Raw genomic sequence first — 27,823 nt, 5'->3', positions numbered from 1 at the left:
CACAATAAGTAACCCCACACAATGATCTTTCTCCATCCCATAATAACCCCACACGCTCTCTGCAGTGGGCTACAAGCAGGTCAAGACCATTGAGCTGCCACAGCAACGCTCGTCCTCGGTGGCCACGCAGCAAACCACGGTGTCCTCGGTGCCTTCCCACCCCTCCACTGCTGGGGTGAGTAACCCTGGGGGATCTGGGGACCTAGAGGGGCCACGGCCACTAATGAGTAATTAATTAACACTAATTAATAGTGTTAATCCAAGACTGAGTTGGTGACATTCCAGTCCATGGGGCTAAGCTCTGTATGAAACCAGGTGGGACAGGGACTTAGGTGGGACAGAGCCTCCCCTGTGACTGGAAACTCGGAATGAGCACCTGGAAGCTTGGAATGAGCACCTGGAAACTCGGAATGAGCTCCTGGAAACTCGGAATGAGCCCCTGGAAACTCGGAATGAGCTCCTGGAAACTGGGAATGAGCACCTGGAAACTCGGAATGAGCCCCTGGAAACTCGGAATGAGCACCTGGAAGCTTCGAATGAGCACCTGGAAACTGGGAATGAGCACCTGGAAACTCGGAATGAGCACCTGGAAACTTGGAATGAGCACGTGGAAATCCGGAATGAGCACCTGGAAACTCAGAATGAGCACCTGGAAACTCAGAATGAGCTCTTGGAAACTCGGAATGAGCTCTTGGAAGCTTGGAATGAGCACCTGGAAACTCAGAATGAGCTCTTGGAAACTCAGAATGAGCACCTGGAAACTGGGAATGAGCACCTGGAAACTCGGAATGAGCCCCTGGAAACTCGGAATGAGCACCTGGAAGCTTCGAATGAGCACCTGGAAACTGGGAATGAGCACCTGGAAACTCGGAATGAGCACGTGGAAACTCAAAATGAGCACGTGGAAACTCGGAATGAGCACCTGGAAACTCGGAATGAGCTCTTGGAAACTCGGAATGAGCACCTGGAAGCTTGGAATGAGCACGTGGAAACTCGGAATGAGCACCTGGAAACTCAGAATGAGCACCTGGAAACTCGGAATGAGCTCTTGGAAACTCGGAATGAGCTCTTGGAAACTCGGAATGAGCACCTGGAAGCTTGGAATGAGCAGGTGGAAACTCGGAATGAGCTCCTGGAAACTCGGAATGAGCACCTGGAAGCTTGGAATGAGCAGGTGGAAACTCAAAATGAGCACCTGGAAGCTTGGAATGAGCAGGTGGAAACTCGGAATGAGCTCCTGGAAACTCGGAATGAGCACCTGGAAGCTTGGAATGAGCAGGTGGAAACTCGGAATGAGCTCCTGGAAACTCGGAATGAGCTCTTCTTCCTACTCAACCCCTGAAAACTGAGGAGTGGGAGGAAGTGCTCATTCAGACTTTGCCCCTGGACTGAAGGACAGTGGGAATGGCATGGCCTCCAAAAACTGCTGGGAGGCAACAACTTCCAAGTGACACTTGGAGCTGGTGGTGCCCAAGGCCACCGTGAGGACACTGCTCAGGCTCAGTGTCACCAGCACACCCCGGGGTTGTGGCACTCGGGTACCCAAGGGGCTCAGGGAGGAAGAAGAATCCACAGCCAGGAGATTTGAAGGAGCAGCAGCCAGATCCTGCCGTGGCACCAATCCCAACCCCTGGGGTTTGACCGTGTCCCTTGGTGTCCCTGCAGGGCACATTCAGGGCCGTGCCAGACTTTGACCATGTCCCTTTCTGTCCCCTCTATGGCTGCTGGGGTTTGACCTTTGTGTCCCTGAAGACATTTTTGTCCCCTGTAAGGCTTTGACCATGTCCCTTGTGTCCCTTCTGAAGAGGGTCTGGGCCATGTCAGGGTGTGACCGTGTCCCTTCTGTCCCCTGTAAGGCTTTGGCCACACCCCTTCTGTCCTGTGTCCCTGCAGAAGATGTTCCAGGCCATGCCAGGGTGTGACCATGTCCCTTGTGTCCCTGCAGAAGAGGTTCTGAGCTCTGTCAGGGTGTGACCATGTCCCTTCTGTCCCTTGTGTCCCTTCAGAAGAGGTTCTGAGCCATGTTAGGGTGTGACCACATCCCTTGTGTCCCTGCAGAAGACATTCCAGGCCATGCCAGGGTGTGACCATGTCCCTCCTGTCCCTCCTGTCCCTGCAGAAGAGGTTCTGAGCCATGCCAGGGTGTGACCACGTCGCTTGTGTCCCCATAAGGCTCTGACCGTGTCCCTTGTGTCCCTGCAGAAGACATTCCAGGCCATGCCAGGGTGTGACCATGTCCCTCCTGTCCCTCCTGTCCCTGCAGAAGAGGTTCTGAGCCATGCCAGGGTGTGACCATGTCCCTCCTGTCCCTCCTGTCCCTGCAGAAGAGGTTCTGAGCCATGCCAGGGTGTGACCACGTCCCTTGTGTCCCCATAAGGCTCTGACCATGTCCTTTGTGTCCCTGCAGAAGACATTCCAGGCCATGTCAGGGTGTGACCATGTCCCTTGTGTCCCTTGTGTCCCTTCAGAAGAGGTTCTGAGCCATGTCAGGGTGTGACCACGTCCCTTGTGTCCCTGCAGAAGACATTCCAGGCCATGCCAGGGTGTGACCACGTCCCTCCTGTCCCTGCAGAAGACATTCCAGGCCATGCCAGGGTGTGACCACGTCCCTTGTGTCCCCATAAGGCTCTGACCATGTCCCTTGTGTCCCTTCAGAAGAAGTTCTGAGCCATGCCAGGGTGTGACCACGTCCCTTGTGTCCCCATAAGGCTCTGACCATGTCCCTTGTGTCCCTTCAGAAGAAGTTCTGAGCCATGCCAGGGTGTGACCACGTCCCTTGTGTCCCCATAAGGCTCTGACCATGTCCCTTGTGTCCCTTCAGAAGAGGTTCTGAGCCATGCCAGGGTGTGACCACGTCCCTTGTGTCCCCATAAGGCTCTGACCGTGTCCCTTGTGTCCCTGCAGAAGACATTCCGGGCCATGTACGACTACACGGCGGCAGACGCGGACGAGGTGTCCTTCAAGGACGGGGACACCATCGTCAACGTGCAGGCCATCGACGAGGGCTGGATGTACGGCACCGTGCAGAGGACCGGCAAGACCGGCATGCTGCCGGCCAACTACGTGGAGGCCGTGTGAGCCCAGCCTGCCCCGGGCTGGGACAGCTCCTGGGGCTGGGACAGCTCCCCCTGGGCTGGGACATCTCCCTCTGGGGGCTGGGACATCTCACCCAGGGGCTGGGACACCTCCCTGGGGCTGGGACACCTGCCCTAGGCTGGGACATCTCCTCCTGGGGATGGGACATCTCCTTCTGGGGCTGGGACAGCTCCCCCTGGGCCTGGGACACCTCCCTGGGGCTGGGACACCTGCCCTAGGGTGGGACATCTCCCCCTGGGTTAGGACACCTGCCCCAGGGTTAGGACACCTGCCCTAGGGTGGGACATCTCCCCCTGGGTTAGGACACCTGCCCCAGGGTTAGGACACCTGCCCTAGGGTGGGACATCTCCCCCTGGGTTAGGACACCTGCCCCAGGGTTAGGACACCTGCCCTAGGGTGGGACATCTCCCCCTGGGTTAGGACACCTGCCCCAGGGTTAGGACACCTGCCCTAGGGTGGGACATCTCCCCCGGGGGCTGGGACAGCTCCCCCTGGGGCTGGGACATCTCCCCCTGGGCTGGGACATCTCCCTGGGGCTGGGACAGCTCCCCCTGGGCTGGGACATCTCCCTCTGGGGGCTGGGACACCTGCCCCAGGGTTAGGACACCTCCCTGGGGCTGGGACATCTCCCCCTGGGCTGAGACATCTCCCCCAGGGTTGGGACACCTGCCCCAGGCCCTCCCGGTCCCCTCAGCCACAACAGAAATAACAGCAGAGCAAAACACACCTGGAATATTTCACGACGTTTCCGGAAGTTCCTCTAAGCACATCCCGCCTTTCTCCCAGTGCCAAACACTTCCAAACATCTGGGATTTCAAACATTTCATCACACACTAAGACACTACACAACAGCTCCAAAATTCCATTGCTGAAGTCTAACACACACATTATATGATTTGTTCTGCCACAAGGAGAGAATTCTTCTGGGCTGTTCTAAAATGTTTCAATTTCTTCACTTCCTTTTCCATTTAAGCTTTTTATTTCAACCCAATTTATGTGGGGAGGGGAAAGCAACCACCCCTCTCCTCCTGCTTGCTGAGCTCTCATGAATGTCTCCTGCAACTGTTCTGGGGGCAAAAGCTGTGATTTCTTGTAAATTAGTGATGAATAAAGCTGAGGTTTCTGCAGTATGGATGGATGCTGTGGTGCTGGAAAGGGGAAGGGAAGGACCCAGGTCTGGGGTTATTCCACACTTGAACATCAGTTTTTGCTTCATCCACTGCAGCCACTCCACAGGAAGCAGGGGAATAAAAACCCCTGGATATTGTGGCTCCCATAGACTAAATCCAAGTTACCAGCAGGGGTTGTAGCATCACCCCTGAGGAATTCTGAGTCCAGAGGGAATTCCCAGCAGAGGCAGCCTGGAAGGGAAATGTCCTTCCCCAAGGCAGGCTCCAGGACTGCCAGCACTGGGAGTTGGGATCAAAACCCTTTCCATGTGTCAGAACATCCTTACCCGCCCAGGGCATGGGAGGGAAAGCTGAACTCTCCTCAGGAGGCAGATCTGGAACCAAAACACCTTCTCAGGAAAGCAAGAAATCCAAACCCACAGAGCTGCCTCGTGTAGCTCCAGGCTGTTTGTCCTGTCCCTTTTCTCCACGAGACACAAACAGGCAAAAAACACGGAGAGATTTGCAGAGCAGATCCCACCCTGTCCTTGCTCCCACCTTACACCAGCACTGGTGACATTCCAAGGTCCCTCCCAGCCCTGGGAATCCAAATTTGAGGGGAAGCTGAAGAGAGAAAAAGCCCAGAAGCCACCAAACCACGAGGCCACGACCAAGTCTGGGAACTATTTGCTCTTTTATTTGCCCATGTAAAAGTTCAAAAACCACCTGCAGCAGTTCCTTTCAATAAACATCCATCTGGATAGCTACAGTACAATATATACAGATCAGAATTCCAGAGGGACAACCTGGGAATTCTGGCTGAAGGTCTCCAAGAAGCAGCAACGCAGTCCACGCAATTAAAACTCCATAAATTATTACCCAACATCTGCTGTGAGTCTGTACACAATATACAAAGAGCTCTTGTCCAATCCATCACTTCCTGGTGGAAAAAAGCCTTCCCACAAGGAGAACTGCTGCCAGCAAAGGCCTTGGGGCAAAGCCTGGGAGGCTTTGCAGAGTCTCTCTCCCGTACAAGCACATTTCCTCTTAGCTTGAGTCGTACAAAAATACATGGAAAAATAGATCCAGTACAAATCCCAGGCTCCTGCTGGAAGGAATGAAGCCCAGCTTGCCTCACACGTGCTGCTCCAAAGGAAGCAGCTGGGGCAGAAGGGCAGAGCTGGCAGCTGCAGCTCTCAGCCCACAGCAGGAGTTTGCAGCAGTAAGAACACTTTGGATGTGAAAAAATAATTTAAATTTACTCTGTTGGTTTGGTTTTTCACAGTCTTTGCTATTGCACAGCTTTGTCAGGTTTTCTTTCACTGCCTGAAAGAAAGATGCATAGCAATCCCATAGAAACACCTCTGTCAGGGAGGAAACAGTCCCACAGACTTGGGGAGGAGGAACCAACAGGAAATACAGGCAAAAAAAAAAAAAAAGGGAAAAAAAAGGAAAAAAAAAAAAAAGGGAGAAAAACCAGGAAAAAAATTTAAGAAGAAAAAAAAAAGGAGGGGGAAAAGGAGGGGAAAAAGGAGGGGGAAAAAAAAAGGGAGAAAAAAGGAAAAAAAAAAAAAAGGAGAAAAACCAGGAAAAAAATTTAAGAAGAAAAAAAAAAAGGAGGGGGACAAGGAGGGGGACAAAGAGGGGGACAAGGAGGGGGACAAGGAGGGGGACAAGGAGGGGGACAAGGAGGGGGACAAGGAGGGGGACAAGGAGGGGGACAAGGAGGGGGACAAGGAGGGGGACAAGGAGGGGGAAAAAAAAGGCAAAAAAAAAAGGCAAAAAAAAAAAAAGGCAAAAAAAAGAGAATAAATTCATGAAGATGTTAACAAAATACCTATTTTAGGATTTAAGGAGTAGATTTAAGGAGTAACTGAGCAGCAAGGCAAACAAGAGGGGGGATGTTGGCCCAGACTCCTCCTTGCTGAGCAGGGCTGCGGCTACTCGGGGCCCTGGGGCGCAGGGCAGGGCCAGCGGGCCTGCAGGCTCCTCAGGATGCTCGAGGCCATCCCCAGCAGCTGCTCCTGCATCTCCAGCAGCTGCCTGCCAGAGTAGCCTTGCAGATCCTCGGGGCTCAGCTGGGCTGCCAGAGCCTGGATCTGCCCCAGCAGGTCCACAGGGGGCTGCTCGCTGCCGCTGCCTGCGTCCACCAGATCTGAAAGGAGGGAAAGGAGAGAAGTGCAGCAAAATCCAAGCGGAATTCCAGCTGGTTTTGTACCAAATCACATCCTGGAGCAGCACGGGAAGCATTCCCAGCAAAGGCACTCCACCCTGCCCTTCCTCAGGGGGAGTTTTGTAGGGTTTGATCATAAAACTAAACCCAAATTAAAAAAAGGATGAGCTGTTCTCATCAGGAGAGAGTGAAGACAAGACAGCAGAACCCTCCAAATCCAAAGCAAAAAGCCACCAGCAGGTACCTGCTGCAAGTTTTTCCTCATCTCCACTCAGAGATTTCTCCTCCACATCATTTCCAGGCTTCTCAGCATCTTCAAGCACCGTGCTTTCCTCCAACACTCGAGATTTTACCTGGGCATTTTTTGGGGAGAGAAAACATTTTCAGATTGGTTAAAAAAAAAAAAAAAAAAAAAAAAAAAGTTAAAATTACATGGTGAGATATATTTTAGCCTCATAATAAATCCAATCACTTTTCCTGTTAATAATAATAGTTTAACCAAGTCATCTGTATCTTGAATTCATGGTACTGAGGCAGGCAGGGATTAGGTTTTAAAGTGCTGGTTTTAATGAAGGAAAAAAATACATCATTCCTGCTGCAGTAAATGAGATCAACATGGGCTTCCTGGGTGCTAAAATCCCACTTTACCTGTTGCTCATGGTATCCCTTCAGAGCTCTTTTGACATTGGAGACTTTGGGGGAGCGGATGGGGAGGGTTTTGATCTCCAGAGCTGTCAGAGTGCTCAGGTCTCCCACGGTCTTGATGTTCTTGGCTCGGATGAGCTGCCCCAGGCCCCTGGCACTGCAGCAGGGGAGGGAAAATGGGTCAGTGGTACAGTCAGGGATCATCAATCCAACTCCTGGCCCTGCACAAACTCCCCATCCCTGGGGAGCTTTCCAGCAGTCAGCAAAAAACTACTTGAAGAATGCCAAAACAGTCAAGTCTCTCCCTCACCCAAGCAACCCCAACCCCTTCAAAGAATTCTGGCTAAAACTGTGGTTTGGTAGGTTCAGTAAGAGCTCAGCTTCTCCTGAAATGTCACCATCAAAAGCAAGAAGCCACTGACCAGATGTTGGATGTGATCTGAGGTAAAATGACATCCACAGGGGCTTTGCAGCCAGCCAAGGCAGGGTACACGAATTCCGAGAGGCACGGCAGAGATTCCTTGGCCATTTCTGTGATCTGGGACAACACAGGCAAAGTATTAAATTAACTGCCACACACTGAATACAGGGAAAAAAAATAGAAGAGAAACATGAACCAAAGCACTTCTTACTAAACACTTCTTTGAGCTCTTAAATTTAAGGGTACGAGATCCTGGGGACAGAAATCCTTTGGTTGGAGTGGTAATGTGCTGGATAGAAAAAGAGGAAAAAAATATCTCAGGGTGGTAGGAATTTAGCCAATGGTAGGAATTCAGTTAACAGCAGGAATTCAGTTAATAGTGAGATTTTAGCCCCTGAAATCTCAGAGTTCACTGGAGTTCAGAGTAACAGAATGAGTCAGGCTAAAGCGGTTTTGTTTCTTACACTTCTGATCCTCAGCCCTTACAACTGTGTGTAAGCGACTACAAACACGCAGCAAAGCCACGCTACTTATGATCAATGCACAAACACTGGTGACACACAGAATACTGTAACAGGATTTACCCTGACCTGCATGTTAGAGAGGATTTTCAGGCTCCTGGAGGAGGGTGAGGAATGGGATCTGACGACAGGACTCCTCCTGTCGATGTCGTCTGCCAGGCCCTCCTGAAAAATGGGATTTGCAAAAGAGACTCGACGGATCTGAGGAGGAGAGAAGGAGGTTTTAGAGTGGGAACTCAACCCAGCACAGCTTGGTGAAGTCAGCCTGAGGAGACAAAATCAGTTTGGAATCACTGAAGTTCCTGAACGACCCAGGGAATGTTTCAGTTGAGGACAGACTGTGAGGATCCCCTAAGGAACCTCTGTGTACAACCCTGAGCATGCTGCTCCTGCTTTTGCAGCGATCCAGGGTGCTCTGTTTCAGAACAAAACCCCTCACAACACAGATCTGTCAGTGCTGGCACGTTCCAAACCCAAACCTCACCATTTCTGTAAGGTTATTCAGAACACAAGCCAGTAATTGAACAGATTTGGAATGATTTCAGCTCCTCATCCCAGCTGTGCACCGAGCAGCACACAATCCCTACGGAATACCTTATTGGCAGGTGACAGGGAATCATCCTCCTGGCTCCTCTTGACCCCTCTCTTGAGGATGCTGGTGGATGGGGAGGCTGAGGGGGACCAGGTGCAGCGGGCCTGGAGGCTGGTGGGGCTTTCAGCCACCTGCACTGAGGGATCCCCTTCCACCTTCAGAGGGGAATCCACACTCACATCTGCCAAGGCCACGCTTTCAGGCACTTTGATTTCAGTTTCCACCAGTTCATCCTTCATCTCTTGATCTGGAACAACACAAGTTTCTCCAGCAGAGTTCTCAGCTTCTCCTTTATCCTCCTGATTTCCTTCTAGCTCCTGCATCTCTTTTTGCTCAGGTTTCCTGTCAACACTCAGCTCCTCAGGCACCTCCTCCAGTTGTCCATTTTCACTTATTTCCTCCTTTTCTGCAGCTGCTGGTTCTTCCTCTTGCTCCCCTGAGTCCAGGCAGCTCTCCCTGGGCTCTCCAGGAACACACTCAGGCAGAACCTGTTCTGTTTGCTCCTTCTGCTCAGCAGGCTCCTTTATTTCCTCCATGGACTCGGTGGTTTCAGCTGTTGAACCCTCTGCATTCTCCTCCTCCACCCCCACACTGCTTCCCTGCAGGTTTCCCACATCCATGTCCTGGCTTTCCAAGCTGAAGGTGCTGGGTTCCTTGGGAGGGTGCAATGGAGTGCTCATTCCACACGGAGCCAGGGCCAAGCGCTCCTCCAAATCTGAGTGACCAGAAACATTCCCAGGGGTCTGAACTGGGGTGCTCTCAGGCTCCTCCAGCTCAGCAGCTTTCTCCTGTTTTGACTCAGTGAACTTTGATTCAGTCACCTGCTGCTTTGGCTTTTTAAAGCAGCAATCGCAGCTCTTGATTTTTTTCACCCTTTTGCTCCTCTTGTTCTGGCACTCAGGGCTTTGCAAAGAGGAGGGCTCAGCACCTGGAACATTTGCTGCTGGTGCACAGTCCCCTGTGCTGCTTTGCTTCTCCTCTTTGCTCTCCTCTGCTGCCCTCCCATCCTGCTCAGACACACAGGGGCTGCCCAGTGACTCCATGGATGCATCGCCCTTGCTCTGCTCCACGCTGGTGTCCTGCAGAGCACCTGGACTCTCAGAGCTGCCAGAGCCCACAGCTCCTCCAGCAGCTGCAGCAATTTCCTGCTTTTCCAGGCCACCTGGCTCAGCTGGCACTGCAGCACCTGTGCTGTCCTCGGGCTCACCTTTCCTGGCCTCCAGAGGACTCTTAGTTTCATTTCCCTGGGCAGATCCCTCGAGGCTCTGGCTCCCTGCCTGTCCCTCTTTCAATTTACCTTCAAGAGAATTGCTTCTACTCCTCACTTTCGTGGGTTTTTTCTTCCTTGTGCTCTCCTCCTTGCCCTCAGAGCTGTCAGCCTCAGAGTTTTCTATGCTGGACAGCAACCCTTGGGAAGATCTCCTGGTGTGGTACCGTGGGCGCTCCACCTTCTGCCCTGCTGTGCTGAGGCTGCCCTGACCCTCCCCCTCTGCCCTGGGGGAATCCTCTGCCCTCCTGCCACCCCTGCTGCCCTCCTCATCCAGGCCCCTGCAAGCAGGAGAGTCCTTGGAGCTCCAGTCCTCTGCCCCCCTCTCAGGCTGGCTGCTCTCTTTTGTGTTTTCTGTCGTTTTCCCAGGGATTCCTTTCTGCTTTTGGGATGCGTCACCTTTCCCCTGGGACGGCTTCTTCTGGCCAGCTTTCTCCTCCTCTTTCCTCCTGTCTCTCTTTGGGAGCCCATCCTCCTTCTCCTGGCTGCCCGAGCTCTCCACAGCGTCCGGGCGTCTCCTGGAGGAGCGCCGCAGCTGCTTCTGGAGAGGGGACACTTGTGGCACCTGGCTGTCATCCCCTGGGGCCTGCTCAGAGCAGCTGCTGCTGTCTGGGGGGGTGTTTTCTTTCGAGTCCATGTCCAGCCCCTGGGCCTTGTCCATTTCTGCGATGGCATCCTCGGCTTTCTGGATGTCTGCTTCCGTGGAGAGCAGAGTCTGGGAGTGGCTGAGCAGGACGTGCTCCACGTCCTCCCCTGCAGAGCCCAGCTCAGCGCTGCTTTCCAGGCTGTCAGGGGCCAGGGACTCCTCTGGCCTGCTCAGGAGCTTGGATTTATTGCCCTGCAGCTCCATCCTGCTCTGCCGCCGCGTCACCCTGCGGGCGGCCACGGCCCCCGCGGCAGGCTCGGCTTTTGGGGGATTCTTATCTTCCTCTCCAGACTTCTCTGCTTTAGCACCAGCCTTGCTGCCACTGCTGCTTTCCTGCGTGGCTGCCTCGGGAGCACTCGCAGGCAGCTCTGCCACGGAGCTCAGTGGGGCTGGGCTGAAGGGTCTGCTCTCTGCAGCCCCGAATTTCTCCAGGGTGATGAAGGACTGGCGCCGGCTCACGGGCTGGGGGGTGCCAGAGATGATGTCGCTGGAGGCTGAGCTGCTGGTGACATCTGAGGTGTCCTCCTGCCCTGCTGAGGCCTCCTGGGCAGCTGCTTCCACAGAACTTGTCTCCAATCCCTCTCCAGTGGGTGTTTCCTCTGGGATCATCTCAGCCGCCTCCTTTTCGGCCTGCCCCTCGCTGGTGCAGGCTGGGCTCTCCTCTGAGCGACATCCTTCACTCCCCACGTCTTCCTCCTGTCCCAAAAACATCAACAGCAAAAGGTTTGTCCTAGGAATCAAATGGAACAGTTGTACTTGTCCTGTGAATGAAATATAATAGTCAACTGCAGTTCTGGTGCAATAGAAAACAACACACCCACAAGGTTTTTCTAAGCACCCTTCATTAAAATGATTTCTTATCTGTGTTTTGATAGTTGTAAAAGACACTTTTAAAAACCATTTAATCCCAAAACGAAGAACTCCAAAAATGCTTGCAGTTTTGCTCTATTTCACCTGGTCTGACTGGCACTACAGTCAGCAGAGCAGCTGTTCAGGCAATTCCTCCCCAAAAGGAATTCAGGATTCACAATCTTTACCCCAGTAAAATACTGTGGCAGCACAGGCACGTGGGTGATCAAAAACTGCTCACATAGATCCTCCCATTCTGAAATCAAATGATTTGGCCTAAATGATATTCCAATTAATCCTAAAGGAAGAAATGATATAAAGCAGAACACAGCACTGCAGTGGTGTTAAATTCTCTCTCACTTGGTGTTGAGAGTGGAAACCAAATCACAAAACCTCTCACGTTTGGGAGAAACTCTGATTTTGTCACCATCAGACAATGGGAAATTACCTGAGGTTGGTTTGCAGTGTCTTCTTTGGCATTTTCTACTGAAGGTGGCATTTCCCTAGGAGAGAATTACTGAAATCAGTGCTGTTGCCAAAGGAGAACCCTTAAATGCCCACAGCTGGGCACTTCTACTCACAAAGAACTGTCCTGGCTCTGGCTGTACTGGGAAAACGAGGTGGTGTCCTGGGAAGCATCCAGGTTGTTGTACATGGCAGGAATGTCAGCTCTGGAACAACACCAGGAATGGGAGTCAGACTCTTCTTTGGAATTTATTATCTCCCTGTTTCAAGGCCATTCATTTCAGCTGCATTAAATCTTTATTTTTTGGGGAATAAAAGCTGTGACTGGGATCCCACTCTGCAAAGAATTCACCACAGCCCAGAGGAGTTCCTGCCTCAAGCCCTGCTTACACTGCTTTTGCTGCCTAAGCACAGAAAACACACCAGTATTATCTCCTCACATTAAAAGAGATCATTCTAAAGATTCTTCTGCAATTAAGATGAGTCTTGGGAATATCCTAATTCCTGAAGTGCTGCTGACTCAAGAAATCCTTTCCTCAGATTGTTTTACCCAATCCTTTCATTTCCATGATTTATGAAAAATGGCATCTTTTATTTCATGCTGCATGTCAGTCCCCAGGGAAAAATCTGAACTCCAAACTCCAAACAGACTAGAGAGAGTGTATTTATCAAAAGAGGAAATGCCAGTGCAAGAATAATTTGGTTGCTTTAAAACAGCAAAGCAAGGAACTCCCTTAGCTTTAAACTTCATAACTTGTATGGAAGAACAAGACTCAATTACCTGTGGTGGTGTGAGAAACAGGAATTGAAGTTAAGTCAAGCTCAGCTACTCAAAGAATGACATTTCACATTAAGTTTAAAACAATAAATGACAGACCTCTTTGACCTAAGCACTTCTTTCTGATGTTCTGTCAATATCCTTGGTTTTGTTTCTGGAGGAATGAACACAAAATCAACAGATTTCTCCTCTTCCAGAAGTGTCTCGCTTGTTGTCTTAGGAGATGAAAATTCTAGTTTTAACTGCAGAATGATAAAAATTCCAAATCGTGAGTTAGGAACAAGAGAGGAAGTGAAAATCAGGAATTTCTGAAGGACATGACCTATCTCTGTGAGGGATCTGCCAACCCAAAACCCACCAAAACCCTAATTTGTCACAACCTCCACAGAGTGAGGACTGAGGTTCTTTTCTGCCACCCTCCCACCCAGCCTGACCCCTCCCCAAAACTCAGCAGAGAATTCTGACAGGAGCATTAACCCTGACTCTGCTGGGCAGCACGAGTTGGAAAAAAAAAAACATGTCAGCATTCCCCAAGTCCTGAAGATCCTGGATTTGATTCCAGGACACCTCTCTGGGAACACTTCACCTTTGCAGGTGTTGCTTGCACGTTGCTGGGCTTGTCCTTGCCATCACTTTTGGGTTCACTCGTCTGAGCCAATATCGAATCTCGTTTCTGTCCCACCTTCACCTCCATTCCACTGATCTTTGCATCCAGCTGGGAATTCTCCATCTATTCACACAAAACCACACTGAATGCACTGTGGGAACAAACTCCAAGTTCACAAACACACCCCGTGGTAATTTCTAGAATAAAACCATCCCACACTCACCAATTTCCTGTAAACTATGTGGAGGGCAACTTAAAAAAATTAAATATATCAAATAAATTCCTAGAGGTCAAAATTTACAATGCAGGAAGTGGTAAAAACCAGCTGAGTCTTTTGACAGTGCTAACCCAGCCCAGTTTTAACATCCTGAACATGAAACCACTGCAGGCCAATCAGATTAAAAATCCCAGCTGACCTTTCACTCCCTGCTGAACAATTCCCATGAAATCCCAACAAAACATTTACCAGGTCAGAGAAGGGGCCACTGCACTCCTCAGACATCTCAATGCTTTCAAAACCAGGCAGCAGCAGAGGGATTTTCTTTTTGGCTTGGCTTAACACAGACCTGCTCAACACCAAAAAAAAAAAAAAAACAAACATTTTAGATTTATGGGAGGGGGAAAGGTGCAGAAAAAGAGAAGCAGCAAAAAATAAAGAAACAATTTCAGATTTATGGGAGGGGGAAAGGTGCAGAAAAAGAGCAGCAGCAAAAAATAAAGAAACCATTTCAGATTTATGGGAGGGGGACAGGTGCAGAAAAAGAGAAGCAGCAAAAAATAAAGAAACAATTTCAGATTTATGGGAGGGGGACAGGTGCAGAAAAAGAGCAGCAGCAAAAAAAAAAAAAAAAAAAAGATTTATGGGAGGGGGAAAGGTGCAGAAAAAGAGCAGCAGCAAAAAATAAATAAAAAAAAAAATAGATTTATGGGAGGGGGAAAGGTGCAGAAAAAAGAGCAGCAGCAAAAAATAAAGAAACCATTTCAGATTTGTGGGAGGGGGAAAGGTGCAGAAAAAGAGAAGCAGCAAAAAATAAATAAAAAAAATTGTATTTATGGGAGGGGGAAAGGTGCAGAAAAAGAGCAGCAGCAAAAAATAAATAAAAAAAATTGTATTTATGGGAGGGGGAAAGGTGCAGAAAAAGAGCAGCAGCAAAAAATAAAGAAACCATTTCAGATTTATGGGAGGGGGACAGGTGCAGAAAAAGAGCAGCAGCAAAAAATAAATTAAAAAAATAGATTTATGGGAGGGGGAAAGGTGCAGAAAAAGAGAAGCAGCAAAAAAATAAATAAAAAAAAATTAGATTTATGGAAAGGGGGAAAGGTGCATTAAAAGAGCAGCAGCTCGCAATAAGCTCCAGCTCGCACAAGGAATCAGGATGGTACAACACAGCTCGTGACTCTTCAGTGAAGGTGTCAGTAATAAAAAGCTGTTTCTTACTTCAGCTGCTCGGGATAGGCGAGTGAGGAGGCCTTGGCAAAGGTGCAGTTCCAGAGCTGGGCGCTCTGCTGGCGGATCTGTTTGTTCCTGTGCTGGAAGCCCACGCAGAGCACGGGGCTGAGCTGCTGCAGGAGCTCAGTGTCACAGGAGCCTGGGCAGTGGCACTGCAGGCACTGCAGGATCTCTGCCAGCAGCTTCTCCAGCTCAGGGAGAACAAAACACAGCTTTTTTAAAATGGAGATTTCCAACTAAAATCTGCAATATTTGAATTATAAGCTTATTTTCGACTTTTATTTTTACAGCCCGAAATGTCACGTCACATAAAAGTCCCAGAGCTGAGTGCCCCTCACTTCCACAATTTTAAATTCCAGAATTTAAAACATTAAATCTCTACCCTCATCACATTTTAATTTTTTTTTTAATGCAGAAGAAATGGCAGAACTCTGCTGTCCCACATCTCCCCCAGTGATTTCTGTAGCAAACTTACCTTGCTGTTCAGATTGCTGTAGACTTTGGGTACCTCAGGGAGCCTGCCAAAACAAATTCAATTCATTTCCATTTTGCTATCTCATTTATCCCAAACATAAAAATTTAACAGATAATAAATTCCAGCACTGCACACTGGTTTTAGTAACTTGATGGATTAAAGAATTTCCTGATGGAGTTTTTCCCAGATCATCCTTTAAATTCCATGGATACTGCTATGCTGACTTCAGGAGAAATTAATGGAAAAGTCAGTGGTAATTAGTACAAATTTAATTTAAAATAAAAGCTTTTCTTATAAAATAACTTCTAATTGCACTCTAAATGCTCTCCTTAAACACATTTCCCAGGCCCCAGCAATACTGGCATTAAAAAGCTGAACTACCACTAAGCAATTCCATAAACTAACCAATTCCATGTAAATAAATATATAAAAAAATAAATAAATTCCATGTAGATAAATATATTCCATGTACAAAAAAATCCTTAAGTGCAATTAGCCAGAAAAATGTGAGCAAACTGCATTTTTAAACTCATTTTATAAGCCTGTGACTTCCAAGCTGAAGAGGTTCCCAAATTTTTATTTGCTTCCATATGATTTCTTTTAAAAATATTTATCCAACTTCTCCTTTTTCAGGAATAAATCTTAAAAAAAAAAAAGAAAGATGCTCAGAAAATAATCTCTTCCATTTTTATGAATAAATGCAAGGAAAACAATGCTCAGGAAAAAAAAACACCAAGCCAAGTTTTTCCCAGTATTTCCTTCTGCTTAAAAACTTCCAGGATTTCAATGCACATCAAGAAATTATCATTAATTTCCTTGACAATTTAATGCAAAAAAAAAAGATATTTTTTCCCTAAAAAATGTTATTTATTTCTATCAATAAATATCTTCACTGCAGGGCAAATTACCAGCAGGTAGAAAGTAGAAATCTGAGCCTTGCAGAGATGCCAAGAGAGTCACTCTGAAGTGTTGCCTTGATTTTTAAAAGTGTTAAGTTTTCTTTTGTAGTTCTTTTGAAAGTTTTAAAGTTCTCATCAAACTTCTTTTATCTTCTGCTAATGTTTGCATGTTTGAGAGTCAGAGCTCCCACCCAATTTCATGGATAAATAGAATATTTAAATGTTTCTCTGTGGGTGGAGAGAAATGATGGATTGATCTTTGGAGCAGTGTGGTTGGAGAGGTGGGAATTCCATCCTCCAATCCACCAGGAACAAAAATCAAGCAGCAGAAACAAAAATCAATCCTCAAAAGAGCAACAATGACAGAAAAAACCACCCTTGGTGTTCGGGACAGCAAAGAAACAACTTTTAATTAAAGGTGGGTGAAGTTGTTCTGCATGATCAGGTCAGACTGACAGAATTGCATTTTAAATACACATTTACACTGAGGATGGGCTTCCCACTCTAATAATTAACATAAGCAGTGCCTAAAGACCTTTGGAATCCTATAAATGCCAGATGTTTGAATAAAAGTGGCTCTTTTTCTCTTCTGAACTTACCAAGCCTCTGTGTGCTCATTTCGTGCCCAACAGCGACACTGAAGAGATGAAAACGTGCGACAACGGCGCTTTTATCAAAGCCCTGAGCTCCACCCCAGCCAACTCCAGAGGTTTTTTTCCCCACCCCAAACTCCCAAACACTCACTTGGTTTTTTCGTAGAACACTGCCAAGGGCTGGGAGAAGATGGCCAAGGTGGTGCCGAGGAGCGACGGCAGCGAGATGCGGCTGACGACGGCGTGCACGGCGGCCAGCAGGGAAGGGCCCAGGGCACCCAGGGACTCTGCATGGACCTCAGAGCAGCTCAGCTCGTGGAAGGAGCTCAGCAGCATCAGCAGCAGCTTGAAGAGAGAGCTCAGCTTGCCAAGGGGCTCCTTCTTCTTCTTAGCCCAGTCTGTGGGTGTCTGGGGAGCTGATGGTCAAAGATTCGATTAAAAGTTGGATTTTTCCCTTAAGCGACAATGAGGAGACAGCTGAACATGGAGTCTGCACGAGAGGAAGAACTTTGTTCCCAAACTAGATCTATAGAGCTCTTTTGAACTAGATCTCTAGATCTCTTTTGAACCAGATCTAGATCTCTTTTGAACTAGATCTATAGATCTCTTTTAAACTAGATCTAGATCTCTTTTGAACTAGATCTGTAGATCTCTTTTGAACCAGATCTAGATCTCTTTTGAACTAGATCTATAGATCTCTTTTGAACTAGATCTATAGATCTCTTTTGAACTAGATCTATAGATCTCTTTTAAACTAGATCTATAGATCTCTTTTGAACCAGATCTATAGATCTCTTTTGAACCAGATCTAGATCTCTTTTGAACTAGATCTATAGATCTCTTTTAAACTAGATCTAGACCTCTTTTAAACTAGACCTAGATCTCTTTTAAACTAGATCTATAGATCTCTTTTGAACTAGATCTCTAGATCTCTTTTGAACTAGATCTAGATCTCTTTTGAACTAGATCTATAGATATCTTTAAAACTAGATCTATAGATCTCTTTTAAATCAGATCTGTAGATCTCTTTTGAACTAGATCTAGACCTCTTTTAAACCAGACCTAGATCTCTTTTAAACTAGACCTAGATCTCTTTTGAACCAGAAGTAGTTTAAAAACCGATGTAACAACTTAACCACATTTTTAATGCGTGATTTTTATCTGATTTCTACTCTTGTTATTTCTAGTTCTGGCTGGTCAGACTCTGCTTTTAAGGTTTTAATGCCTACTTGAAAATAAACAACCACTCCTCAGATAGCACAAATTCTAGAACACTGAACAGGAGAGAAGGAGAAATATAATTTTTTATTAGTTTGTTCATTTGGAGGTCAAGTTTACATTATGTTCTTCCTCATCAACATTTCCAATGAAAGCATTTCATTCCTTCAGCAGCCCAACACTGCATTTTACCATTTTAACAAATTCCCATGGGCCAAGTAAATTTTAACTACTTTTTAAACTGAATTATGCTTTTTTGGAAATTCTTTCTTCAGCTTTAACAATTTAAGTGGGAATAGGAAACAAAACAAACAATATTTTTTACAAAATTACACTGTGTCTTCTGTTGAACTCTAATTTTTAACCAACTCTTGAAGCCACACACACAAACCCCAAAATTTAAATATTTCCTTACATCTGTTTTTGGGTTGGAATTTAGTGCCATAGGGTGCAAAGTTGATGCAGTCAACCATGACTGACACGAGGTGGGTGAGACCTTCCAGCATGGGAAACACCTGAGGAGGAAACAGAAACAAAAATCAATCAGCAGAAACAGAAATCAAGCAGCAAAACCTAAAATCCAACCAGCAAAACCAGAAGTCAAGCAGCAAAGCCAAAAATCAAGCAGCAGAAACAAAAATCAATCCTCAAAAGAGCAAAAATGACAGAAAAAAACACCCTTGGTGTTCGGGACAGCAAAGAAACAAGTTTTAATTAAAGGTAGGTGAAGTTGTTCTGCATGATCAGATCAGACTGACAGAATTCAATTTTCAATACACATTTACATTAAGATTGGATTTCCCACTCTATTAATTAACATAAGCAGTGTCTAAAGCAGCAAACAGTGGCAGGCAGTGGGAGAAGGGGTCACATTTAGGATAAATCAATTAAATTAAGGTTCAAGGCTCACTGTGTGCTCAAGGACAAAGCCTGGTTGCCAGAAAAGTCATTAAAAGCACAACAATTAAATTGCCATTAATAGTCAAAGCACAAATAATTTTTTGTGCATAGAAGAAGATGATCAAAACTGCTTTTTCCCCCCTCTCAATCCATCCAAAATTTCCTAAATCTGGTCAAACTTGCTTTAAAAGGAATACTGAACTACAAGAAGTTGCAATATAACTTCTCACAGAACTTTCAAATTGTCTGTCTTGTTTAGTAATTCCTGATTTTTAAAAGTGATATTTATCACTTATTTATTTATTTATCAGGATACAGCAGCATCCAAGGTAGGTTACAATGATGCAATCCTCTCAATTGCAGGTTTTTAAATTCCAGTTTTTTTGTTTCTTTCACAGTATTTTTTCCAAAGTGAACTTTTCACATCAAGGATTTCATATCCCAAACTAAGTGTTCATCCCCTTCCCCTTGTGGTGTGAGTTTGGGAACAGGCAATTTAGGTAACAAAACCACTGATTCTTTCCAAATCTTTCTCTTTTATACAGCTTTAGGAGTAAAATCCTTGAATTTTAGTGTACAAGGCTGATGGTTCCATGTTCCTCCTTCCAAACAGCAGTGCCTGGTTTGTGGTATTTACAAACACACTTCACTTAATGGACAAATCCCATTAACCACCACCATGACACTCATTAACCATTATTATTAATTAGAAGCCAAATCTAAAATCTGCTTAACTATTTAAATATGTAACCTTTATAGTTATTTTTACTCCCTTTTTTTGTTTCTCTACCAACTCCTGTCAGCAAAAAGAATTCTTACAGCTTCAAGTCTCACCCGAGCCACTCCACGCTACAGAAATCACCACGTTAGAATTTACAGCCCCCGTTCTGAGACCTAATTAAGAAGAGATCTGCTAAATGATCAGTTTTATACTCACTACTGGAGTTTCACCTTCTAGCCCAGCTATTATTTTGGCACAAAGCTCTTCACAGCACAGGTTTTCTTCTGCTGTTGCCACCAGAGCAGCACAGCGAGCAAAAGCTCGATACAGGTCAGACCAAGAGCGCAGCAAGGATTTCAGAGTTGGCTTTAACAGAGAGAGAAAAAGTTGGTAAATATCAATATCTGTGCACAGAGAAAAACTTGCTTTATGTTTTTTTTATTTCTGTCAAAATCTAAGGAATTCTTCAGGGTTTTAAGTTGGGTTTAGGGTTTTAAATCCATGGTGTTGTACTGACCCCAAAACCCAAAGTCAGCTCTGAGAGTTCAGGGATTTTATAAATCCCACGTTGTTCTGAATTAATTTGATTAATTTGCTGTTACCTGTGGGAATCCCTGAGTGGGGAAAATGTGGGATACTGGCAGCAGCAAAGCACTGTAGACAGCACTGAAGTTGTGTTCCAGGGCATCCCCCTGGTTCACCTCGTTATTCTGCAACAAGAAAAGAGTTTTATGGCTTAATAGCATTCATTACTTCACACTTGTCAATGCTTTGCTTGGTAAATAAACAGATTTTCCACTCTTCTCCAAGGAGATTATCTCCAAAACTCCATTATCTCCCAGATTATCTTCTGGGAGAAGAGTTCCTAAAATCTGCTTTTTTTAGAAGAGACCCCTTGGGGAAGTCACTTCCCAAATTTTGTCTCAAACTGGGACATCTGAATATTTCAACTTTATATTTTTACTCCCTTCTTTAATTTCTCTACCAACTCCTGTCAGCAAAAAGAATTCTTAAAGCTTCAAGTCTCACCCGAGCCACACCACACTACAGAAATCACCACATTTACAACATATTTTTGTATCTAATTTAAAAGAGATCTGCTAAATTATGTTTAGCAGAGCTAAAGCTGCAAAATGGGGATGACAAATAAGGCTGCTCCTGATTCACTGTAATAAACACAGTTTGAAATCAGATATTCTGCTCTTTCAAGAGTTCAGGAGGATCCTGCATGTAAAGGGTAAAAAAAGCTGTGTTTCTAAAAGCCAAAATACATTCCAAGAATCAAACTGGTGTGTTCCTCAATTATTTCAGCTGCAGAAAAATATATAAAGTGATGACCACCTCAGAGAATCCTGGGGAGGGACCTTAAAACTCATCTCATCCCACAGCTCCCACCACCCCAGGCTGCTCCAGCCTGGCCTTGGGCACTTCCAGGGATGTTCAAAGGCAAAAAGGTCCCACAGCCAAGGGCCACAAGGAAAGGGTTGTTCATCAGGCTGCTGTTAATGAGGCTGGAATTAATTTTTAAGTCAGTCCTTGTTGCTCCAGTTTGGGATCAGGCTCTGCTTGGCCACAGCATCCCCTCACTGAAAATCTGGAGAATAGAACTTGAAGCAGGAATCATCTCCATGGACATTTTACTTCCTGAACACCAAATTTTACATTTGCTGATCAATAACAGAGATTTCAGGAAGGCAAACTGTGTTAGCCATTTGATTTTTATCCCAGAACTGTTGATAGTAGGCACATACTACTCAATTAATTAGGTCTTTGGTTATTTAGGAGTGACTTGAAGCAGGAATCATCTTCATGGACATTTTACTTCCTGGCCACCAAATTTTACATTTGCTGATCAATAACAGAGATTTCAGGAAGGCAAAGCTCCTGTGGGAATTGCATCCCAGCCCCTCCCCACCCTCCCAGGCAGGAATTCCTTCCCAGTATCCCATCCATCCCTGCCCCTGGCAGTGGGAAGCCATTCCCTGTGCCCATGCTGCTGTAAATTGTCACAGCACCTAAAACTTTCTCCATAAATTGTATGATTTTTAGATCTAATGATTAATGAGGATTAATTAATTCAGCAACTCCTACATTACAATCAACATATTTCCAGTAAATAAGCTACTTCATCTCTTAAATATTGTAATTTATAAGGCTTTTATTACACTAAAGATGTCTAACATGAGTAAAACTCAGCTCTAATTACATCCTGCACATCCCCATCTGGGATTTATTTCATTTTCACACCAAGCAAACCAACCCATGGTATTTAAAATAATAGTGAACAGTTCCTGAGGGGAACCTTTCCATGGTTTTCACCAGCAGGATTATGCCAAGCTATCCAATTTCAGTATCACTTCAGGACATGGAATTCTTTAAAAAATTCAAGAAATGCTCAGCAAAGTCCTCCTGTGGGAGTGTGGAGAAGAGAACCAAATTCAGTGATTAGTGAATTAATTACCTGATTAATCCACTCAGTCAGAGGGTTAACAACAATACTCCACATTCTCCAGAGGTGCTCCTTGTTGCCCACCTGCTCTGCACTCTGGTCAATGACACCCAGCACAGACTCACTGAAAGCCAGGGCAGAGGTGGGCCCACACAGGGCAACCCCCACCAGGGCTTCCAGGATCCCAAAGAACCTGGGGAAGGAAATTCCACACGTGAGAGTTTGGCTTTTTCCCCAGCTGAGATGAGAGGGTAATGCTTTTTCTCTTCAAGCCAGGTCTCACAAGCTCTCAGAGATAATCACTGTACCCTTGATAGCTCAGCTACCTCAGGTGGCAGAAAAGTAGCAGGATGGCTCCTGTGACAGTGTTGGAAACAAAAAATAAAGGCAAAATTAAAAAGCTCTTTAGAGACAAAAAACAAGCCAGGGCAAGAGGTTCTTGCTCCTGCTAGAACACTTCACAAAAGCAATTTACTTCTTTTGTTCTCTTCTTTTTCTAGGGAATTGCTCAGGGAATTTTTGGCTCCTGTCCAATGGGGTGTCCTTAAGTTTGAGGTGAAGCCCCCAAGCTCCTGTGAGGTGTCTTTAACCAAATTGAGGAGAGAAACTTCTGGGCTTTTGTCCTTTGTAAGGAGACAAAGGGGCACTTGTTCACTCCCTCAACAGGGGGCACATTCCTACACTCAGGGTGGGATTTGGGATTTCCTTTCCCATGCCCAGAATCCCTGACAGATCCTCAGGTAATGCTTTTTCTCTTCAAGCCAGGTCTCACAAGCTCTCAGAGATAATCACTGTACCCTTGATAGCTCAGGTGGCATAAAAGTAGCAGGATGGCTCCTGTGACAGTGTTGGAAACAAAAAATAAAGGCAAAATTAAAAAGCTCTTTAGAGACAAAAAACAAGCCAGGGCAAGAGGTTCTTGCTCCTGCTAGAACACTTCACAAAAGCAATTTACTTCTTTTGTTCTCTTTCTAGGGAATTGCTCAGGGAATTTTTGACTCCTGTCCAATGGGGTGTCCTTAAGTTTGAGGTGAAGTCCCCAAGCTCCTGTGAGGTGTCTTTAACCAAATTGAGGAGAGAAACTTCTGGGCTTTTGTCCTTTGTAAGGAGACAAAGGAGAACTTGTTCACTCCCTCAACAGGGGGCACATTCCTACACTCAGGGTGGGATTTGGGATTTCCTTTCCCATGCCCAGAATCCCTGACAGATCCTCAGGTAATGCTTTTTCTCTTCAAGCCAGGTCTCACAAGCTCTCAGAGATAATCACTGTACCCTTGATAGCTCAGCTACCTCAGGTGGCAGAAAAGTAGCAGGATGGCTCCTGTGACAGTGTTGGAAATAAAAAATAAAAGGCAAAATAAAAAGGCTCTTTACAGAAAAAAAACTGAGCCAAGGCAAGAGGTTCTTGCTCCTGCTAGAACACTTCACAAAAGCAATTTACTTCTTTTGTTCTCTTCTTTTTCTAGGGAATTGCTCAGGGAATTTTTGGCTCCTGTCCAATGGGGTGTCCTTAAGTTTGAGGTGAAGCCCCCAAGCTCCTGTGAGGTGTCTTTAACCAAATTGAGGAGAGAAACTTCTGGGCTTTTGTCCTTTGTAAGGAGACAAAGGGGCACTTGTTCACTCCCTCAACAGGGGGCACATTCCTACACTCAGGGTGGGATTTGGGATTTCCTTTCCCATGCCCAGAATCCCTGACAGATCCTCAGGTAATGCTTTTTCTCCTCAAGCCAGGTCTCACAAGCTCTCAGAGATAATCACTGTACCCTTGATAGCTCAGCTACCTCAGTGGCAGAAAAGTAGCAGGATGGCTCCTGCGACAGTGTGGGAAACAAAAAATAAAGGCAAAATTAAAAAGCTCTTTAGAGAGAAAAAACAAGCCAGGGCAAGAGGTTCTTGCTCCTGCTAGAACACTTCACAAAAGCAATTTACTTCTTTTGTTCTCTTTCTAGGGAATTGCTCAGGGAATTTTTGACTCCTGTCCAATGGGGTGTCCTTAAGTTTGAGGTGAAGTCCCCAAGCTCCTGTGAGGTGTCTTTCACCAAATTGAGGAGAGAAACTTCTGGGCTTTTGTCCTTTGTAAGGAGACAAAGGGGAACTTGTTCACTCCCTCAACAGGGGGCACATTCCTACAAGAGGGGAAATCAAAAAGGGGTGTGGTGCTTTCTGAGGGATGCCCAAAGCTCCAGGTACCTCTCATCTGTCACACAGCATTCCAAGAGATTGTTATGGAAAGGCAGCTGGATTAGGAACAGAGCTGGAGTTCCCTGCAAGAGAAAGGTGAGAGGTGAAAACAGCACTGACAAGTGCAGTGGCTGCCCCCCTTCCACAAGGATCTCTGTGCTGCACTGCACTGAGCCAGAGGGCACACTTACTATCAGCCAGATATTCATTATTATTATTACTATTATTAGCCAGAAATTCGTTATTATTAGCCAGAAATTCACTATTATTATTACTATTATTAGCCAGACATTCACTATTATTATTAGCCAGAAATTCACTATTATTATTAGCCAGACATTCACTATTATTATTATTAGCCAGACATTCACTATTATTATTATTAGCCAGACATTCACTATTATTATTATTAGCCAGACATTCATTATTATTATTAGCCATTCACTATTATTATTATTAGCCAGACATTCACTATTATTATTATTATTAGCCATTCACTATTATTATTACTATTATTAGCCAGACATTCACCATTATTATTATTAGCCAGAAATTCACTATTATTATTATTAGCCCCAAATTCGCTATTACTATTATTAGCCAGAAATTCACTATATTATTAGCCAGAAATTCACAATTATTATTACTACTATTATTAGCCAGAAATTCACAATTATTATTTCTACTATTACTAGCCAGAAATTCACTATTATTACTATTATTAGCCAGAAATTCACTATTCCTGTTATTAGCCCGAAATTCACTATTATTACTATTATTAGCCAGAAATTCACTATTGTTACTAGCCAGAAATTCACTATTATTACTATTATTATTAGCCAGAAATTCACTATTATTATTAGCCAGAAATTCACTATTATTACTATTATTATTAGCCAGAAATTCACTATTATTACTATTATTATTAGCCAGAAATTCACTATTATTACTATTATTATTAGCCAGAAATTCACTATTATTATTAGCCAGAAATTCACTATTATTATTAGCCAGAAATTCACTATTATTATTAGCCAGAAATTCACTATTATTACTAGCCAGAAATTCACTATTATTACTATTATTATTAGCCAGAAATTCACTATTATTATTAGCCAGAAATTCACTATTATTATTAGCCAGACATTCACTATTATTATTATTAGCCAGACATTCACTATTATTATTACTATTATTAGCCAGACATTCACCATTATTATTACTATTATTAGCCAGACATTCACCATTATTATTATTAGCCAGACATTCACTATTATTATTAGCCAGAAATTCACTATTATTATTAGCCAGAAATTCACTATTATTATTACTATTATTAGCCAGACATTCACTATTATTATTAGCCAGACATTCACTATTATTATTAGCCAGAAATTCACTATTATTATTAGCCAGACATTCACTATTATTATTACTATTATTAGCCAGACATTCACCATTATTATTATTAGCCCCAAATTCGCTATTACTATTATTAGCCAGAAATTCACAATTATTGTTACTATTATTAGCCAGAAATTCACTGTTATTATTACTACTGTTAGCCAGAGATTCACTGTTATTACTAGTATTAGTTAGAAATTCACTATATTATTAGCCAGAAATTCACTATTATTATTAGCCAGAAATTCACTATTATTATTATTAGCCAGACATCCACTTTTATTATTACTATTATTAGCCAGATATTCACAATTATGATTATTATGAGCCAGATATTCACAATTATTATTACTATTATTAGCCAGACATTCACAATTATTATTACTATTATTAGCCAGACATTCATTATTATTAGCCAGAAATTCACTATTATTACTATTATTAGCCAGAAATTCACTATTATTATCAGCCAGAAATTCAGTTATTATTATAAGCCAGAAATTCACTATTATTACTATTAGCCAGAAATTCACTATTATTATTAGCCAGAAATTCACAGTTATTATTATAAGCCAGAAATTCACTATTATTATTATAAGCCAGAAATTCACTATTATTACTATTAGCCAGAAATTCACTATTATTATTACCCAGAAATTCACAGTTATTATTATAAGCCAGAAATTCACTATTATTATAAGCCAGAAATTCACAGTTATTATTATAAGCCAGAAATTCACTATTATTATTATTACTATTATTATTATTATTATCCAGTCATTCACAGTTCTTAGAAGCTGTCCACGACTGTCAGTTCCACCACTCCAACACGGAAATGAGAGCCCACACAGAAGCTGATATTCACTCATCAGTGTAATTTCGTTAATTAGGCACAGTTAAATGACTCCACACAAAGTCTGCACTCTGGAATGTGAAACAATTTCACTTCCCAATAACTTTTGGCATTAATGAAGTCCCAGAATTAATTCAGACTTACATTTAAAAGATCCATATCAGCCACCTGATAAGCTGGGGATCCCAGGACTTTTGGAGGCAACTCCTTGACAGTGATATCAATGAGAGACTGAGTAGGAGAAAAGAAAAAAAATGCATTTAAATATGCTTTACTTAGGGTTCTAATCTTTGAAGCAAAATATAATAAAATAGAAATAAAATAAAAGTAAAAGAGAGAGAGAAAAGAGAGAAAGAGAGAGAGAAAAGAGAGAGAGAAGAGAGAAAAAAGAGAGAGAGAAGAGAGAAAAAAGAGAGAAAAAAAGAGAAAAAAAGAGAGAGAAAAAAAAGAGAGAGAAAAAAGAGAGAGAAAAAAAGAGAGAGAAAAAAGAGAGAGAAAAAAGAGAGAGAAAAAAGAGAGAGAAAAAAGAGAGAGAAAAAAGAGAAAAAAGAGAGAGAAAAAAGAGAGAGAAAAAAAGAGAGAAAAAAAAAGAGAAAAAAAAGAGAGAAAAAAGAGAGAAAAAAGAGAGAGAAAAAAGAGAGAGAAAAAAGAGAGAGAGAAAAAAGAGAGAGAAAAAGAAGAGAGAGAAAAAAGAGAGAGAAAAGAGAGATAAATACACCAAAACCCACCAAAACCCACAAAATCCAAAAAAAACCAACAAAAAACCTCTCAAAATACAAAAAAAAACCCTCAAAATACAAAAATTAAAAAACCCAAAATACAAAAAATTACAAAAAAGCCATCAAAATACAAAAATTACAAAAAAAAACCCCAAAATACAAAAATTAGAAAATCCCCAAAAACACAAAAAAATCACCAAAAAACCACCAAAACCACAAAAATTTCAAAACCGCCAAAAATACCAAAAAAATACAAAAATACCACCAAAAATATCAAAAAACACCCAAAAAATTGACAAAAAAAATTACAAAACCCTCTCAAAAATTAAAAAAAAAAAAAAAAAAAACACTCCAAAAATAAAAAACCACCCCAAAACCAAACAAAAAAAATTCCCCCCTCAAAAAAAAAATACAAAAAAAAACCCAAAAAAGCAAAAGTGAAACAATTTGTTGGTTAAAAAGCAACAAAAACTGCATCAAGAACGTGGCCAAGGTGTTTTTTGGAGCACGTAGCCAATTCCACACCTGCTCTTCAAGCAGAACTCACCAGGATTTTCTGCACAGGCAGAGAATTGGATCTCACGGTGGTTTTTAAGGCCTGGAGTAACATGGTCAGGATTTCTGAGCCTTGCTTCTCTTTCTTGTTTCCTGTAATAAAGAATATTTCCAGTCAGAGCAGAATGCTCACTCTGAGGCAGCATTCCAACTTTTAGTGCAAAAGCAAAAAAAAAATTCTGTGTACATTTAGGAAAATGTACCAAATCCTTCAGAGATTCAGGTACTAATTCTGCT

At 44.1% G+C, this 27,823-nt stretch overlaps 2 protein-coding genes across 3 annotated transcripts in view; one reads left to right on the top strand and one right to left on the bottom strand.

Moving 5' to 3' along the window:
* NEB (nebulin) overlaps positions 1 to 3,276 on the top strand; it is a 103,881-nt gene extending 100,605 nt beyond the window's left edge. The window contains exons 137-138 of the mRNA XM_053982419.1: positions 66 to 175; positions 2,905 to 3,276. Of these exons, the coding sequence (XP_053838394.1) occupies positions 66 to 175; positions 2,905 to 3,078 (284 nt within the window). The 3' untranslated portion in view covers positions 3,079 to 3,276. The remainder of the gene's footprint in view (positions 1 to 65; positions 176 to 2,904) is intronic.
* Positions 3,277 to 5,964: 2,688 nt separating this feature from the next.
* The window catches only part of RIF1 (replication timing regulatory factor 1), a 34,051-nt gene continuing 12,192 nt past the window's right edge, over positions 5,965 to 27,823 (bottom strand). The window contains exons 14-35 of one of the 2 annotated variants that reach the window (XM_053982752.1): positions 27,579 to 27,679; positions 26,457 to 26,543; positions 24,065 to 24,138; positions 21,887 to 22,067; positions 20,028 to 20,135; positions 19,642 to 19,791; positions 18,220 to 18,319; positions 16,738 to 17,002; positions 15,095 to 15,137; positions 14,608 to 14,810; positions 13,636 to 13,735; positions 13,149 to 13,292; positions 12,662 to 12,804; positions 11,901 to 11,990; positions 11,768 to 11,822; positions 8,560 to 11,166; positions 8,035 to 8,166; positions 7,656 to 7,733; positions 7,446 to 7,561; positions 7,027 to 7,180; positions 6,623 to 6,731; positions 5,965 to 6,360 (exon numbers count right to left, since the gene is read on the bottom strand). In XM_053982752.1, coding sequence (XP_053838727.1) covers positions 6,146 to 6,360; positions 6,623 to 6,731; positions 7,027 to 7,180; positions 7,446 to 7,561; positions 7,656 to 7,733; positions 8,035 to 8,166; positions 8,560 to 11,166; positions 11,768 to 11,822; positions 11,901 to 11,990; positions 12,662 to 12,804; positions 13,149 to 13,292; positions 13,636 to 13,735; positions 14,608 to 14,810; positions 15,095 to 15,137; positions 16,738 to 17,002; positions 18,220 to 18,319; positions 19,642 to 19,791; positions 20,028 to 20,135; positions 21,887 to 22,067; positions 24,065 to 24,138; positions 26,457 to 26,543; positions 27,579 to 27,679 — 5,255 coding nt within the window. In that variant the 3' untranslated portion in view covers positions 5,965 to 6,145. The remainder of the gene's footprint in view (positions 6,361 to 6,622; positions 6,732 to 7,026; positions 7,181 to 7,445; positions 7,562 to 7,655; positions 7,734 to 8,034; positions 8,167 to 8,559; positions 11,167 to 11,767; positions 11,823 to 11,900; positions 11,991 to 12,661; positions 12,805 to 13,148; positions 13,293 to 13,635; positions 13,736 to 14,607; positions 14,811 to 15,094; positions 15,138 to 16,737; positions 17,003 to 18,219; positions 18,320 to 19,641; positions 19,792 to 20,027; positions 20,136 to 21,886; positions 22,068 to 24,064; positions 24,139 to 26,456; positions 26,544 to 27,578; positions 27,680 to 27,823) is intronic. The other variant, XM_053982753.1, reaches the window with a different exon arrangement.

Source organism: Vidua macroura, chromosome 7 (genome assembly GCF_024509145.1).
Source record: "Vidua macroura isolate BioBank_ID:100142 chromosome 7, ASM2450914v1, whole genome shotgun sequence".
NCBI classification, from domain to species: Eukaryota; Metazoa; Chordata; class Aves; order Passeriformes; family Viduidae; genus Vidua; species Vidua macroura.
The sequence above is the reverse complement of the archived record's forward strand: the minus strand, read 5'-3'. Positions and strand labels throughout refer to the sequence as shown.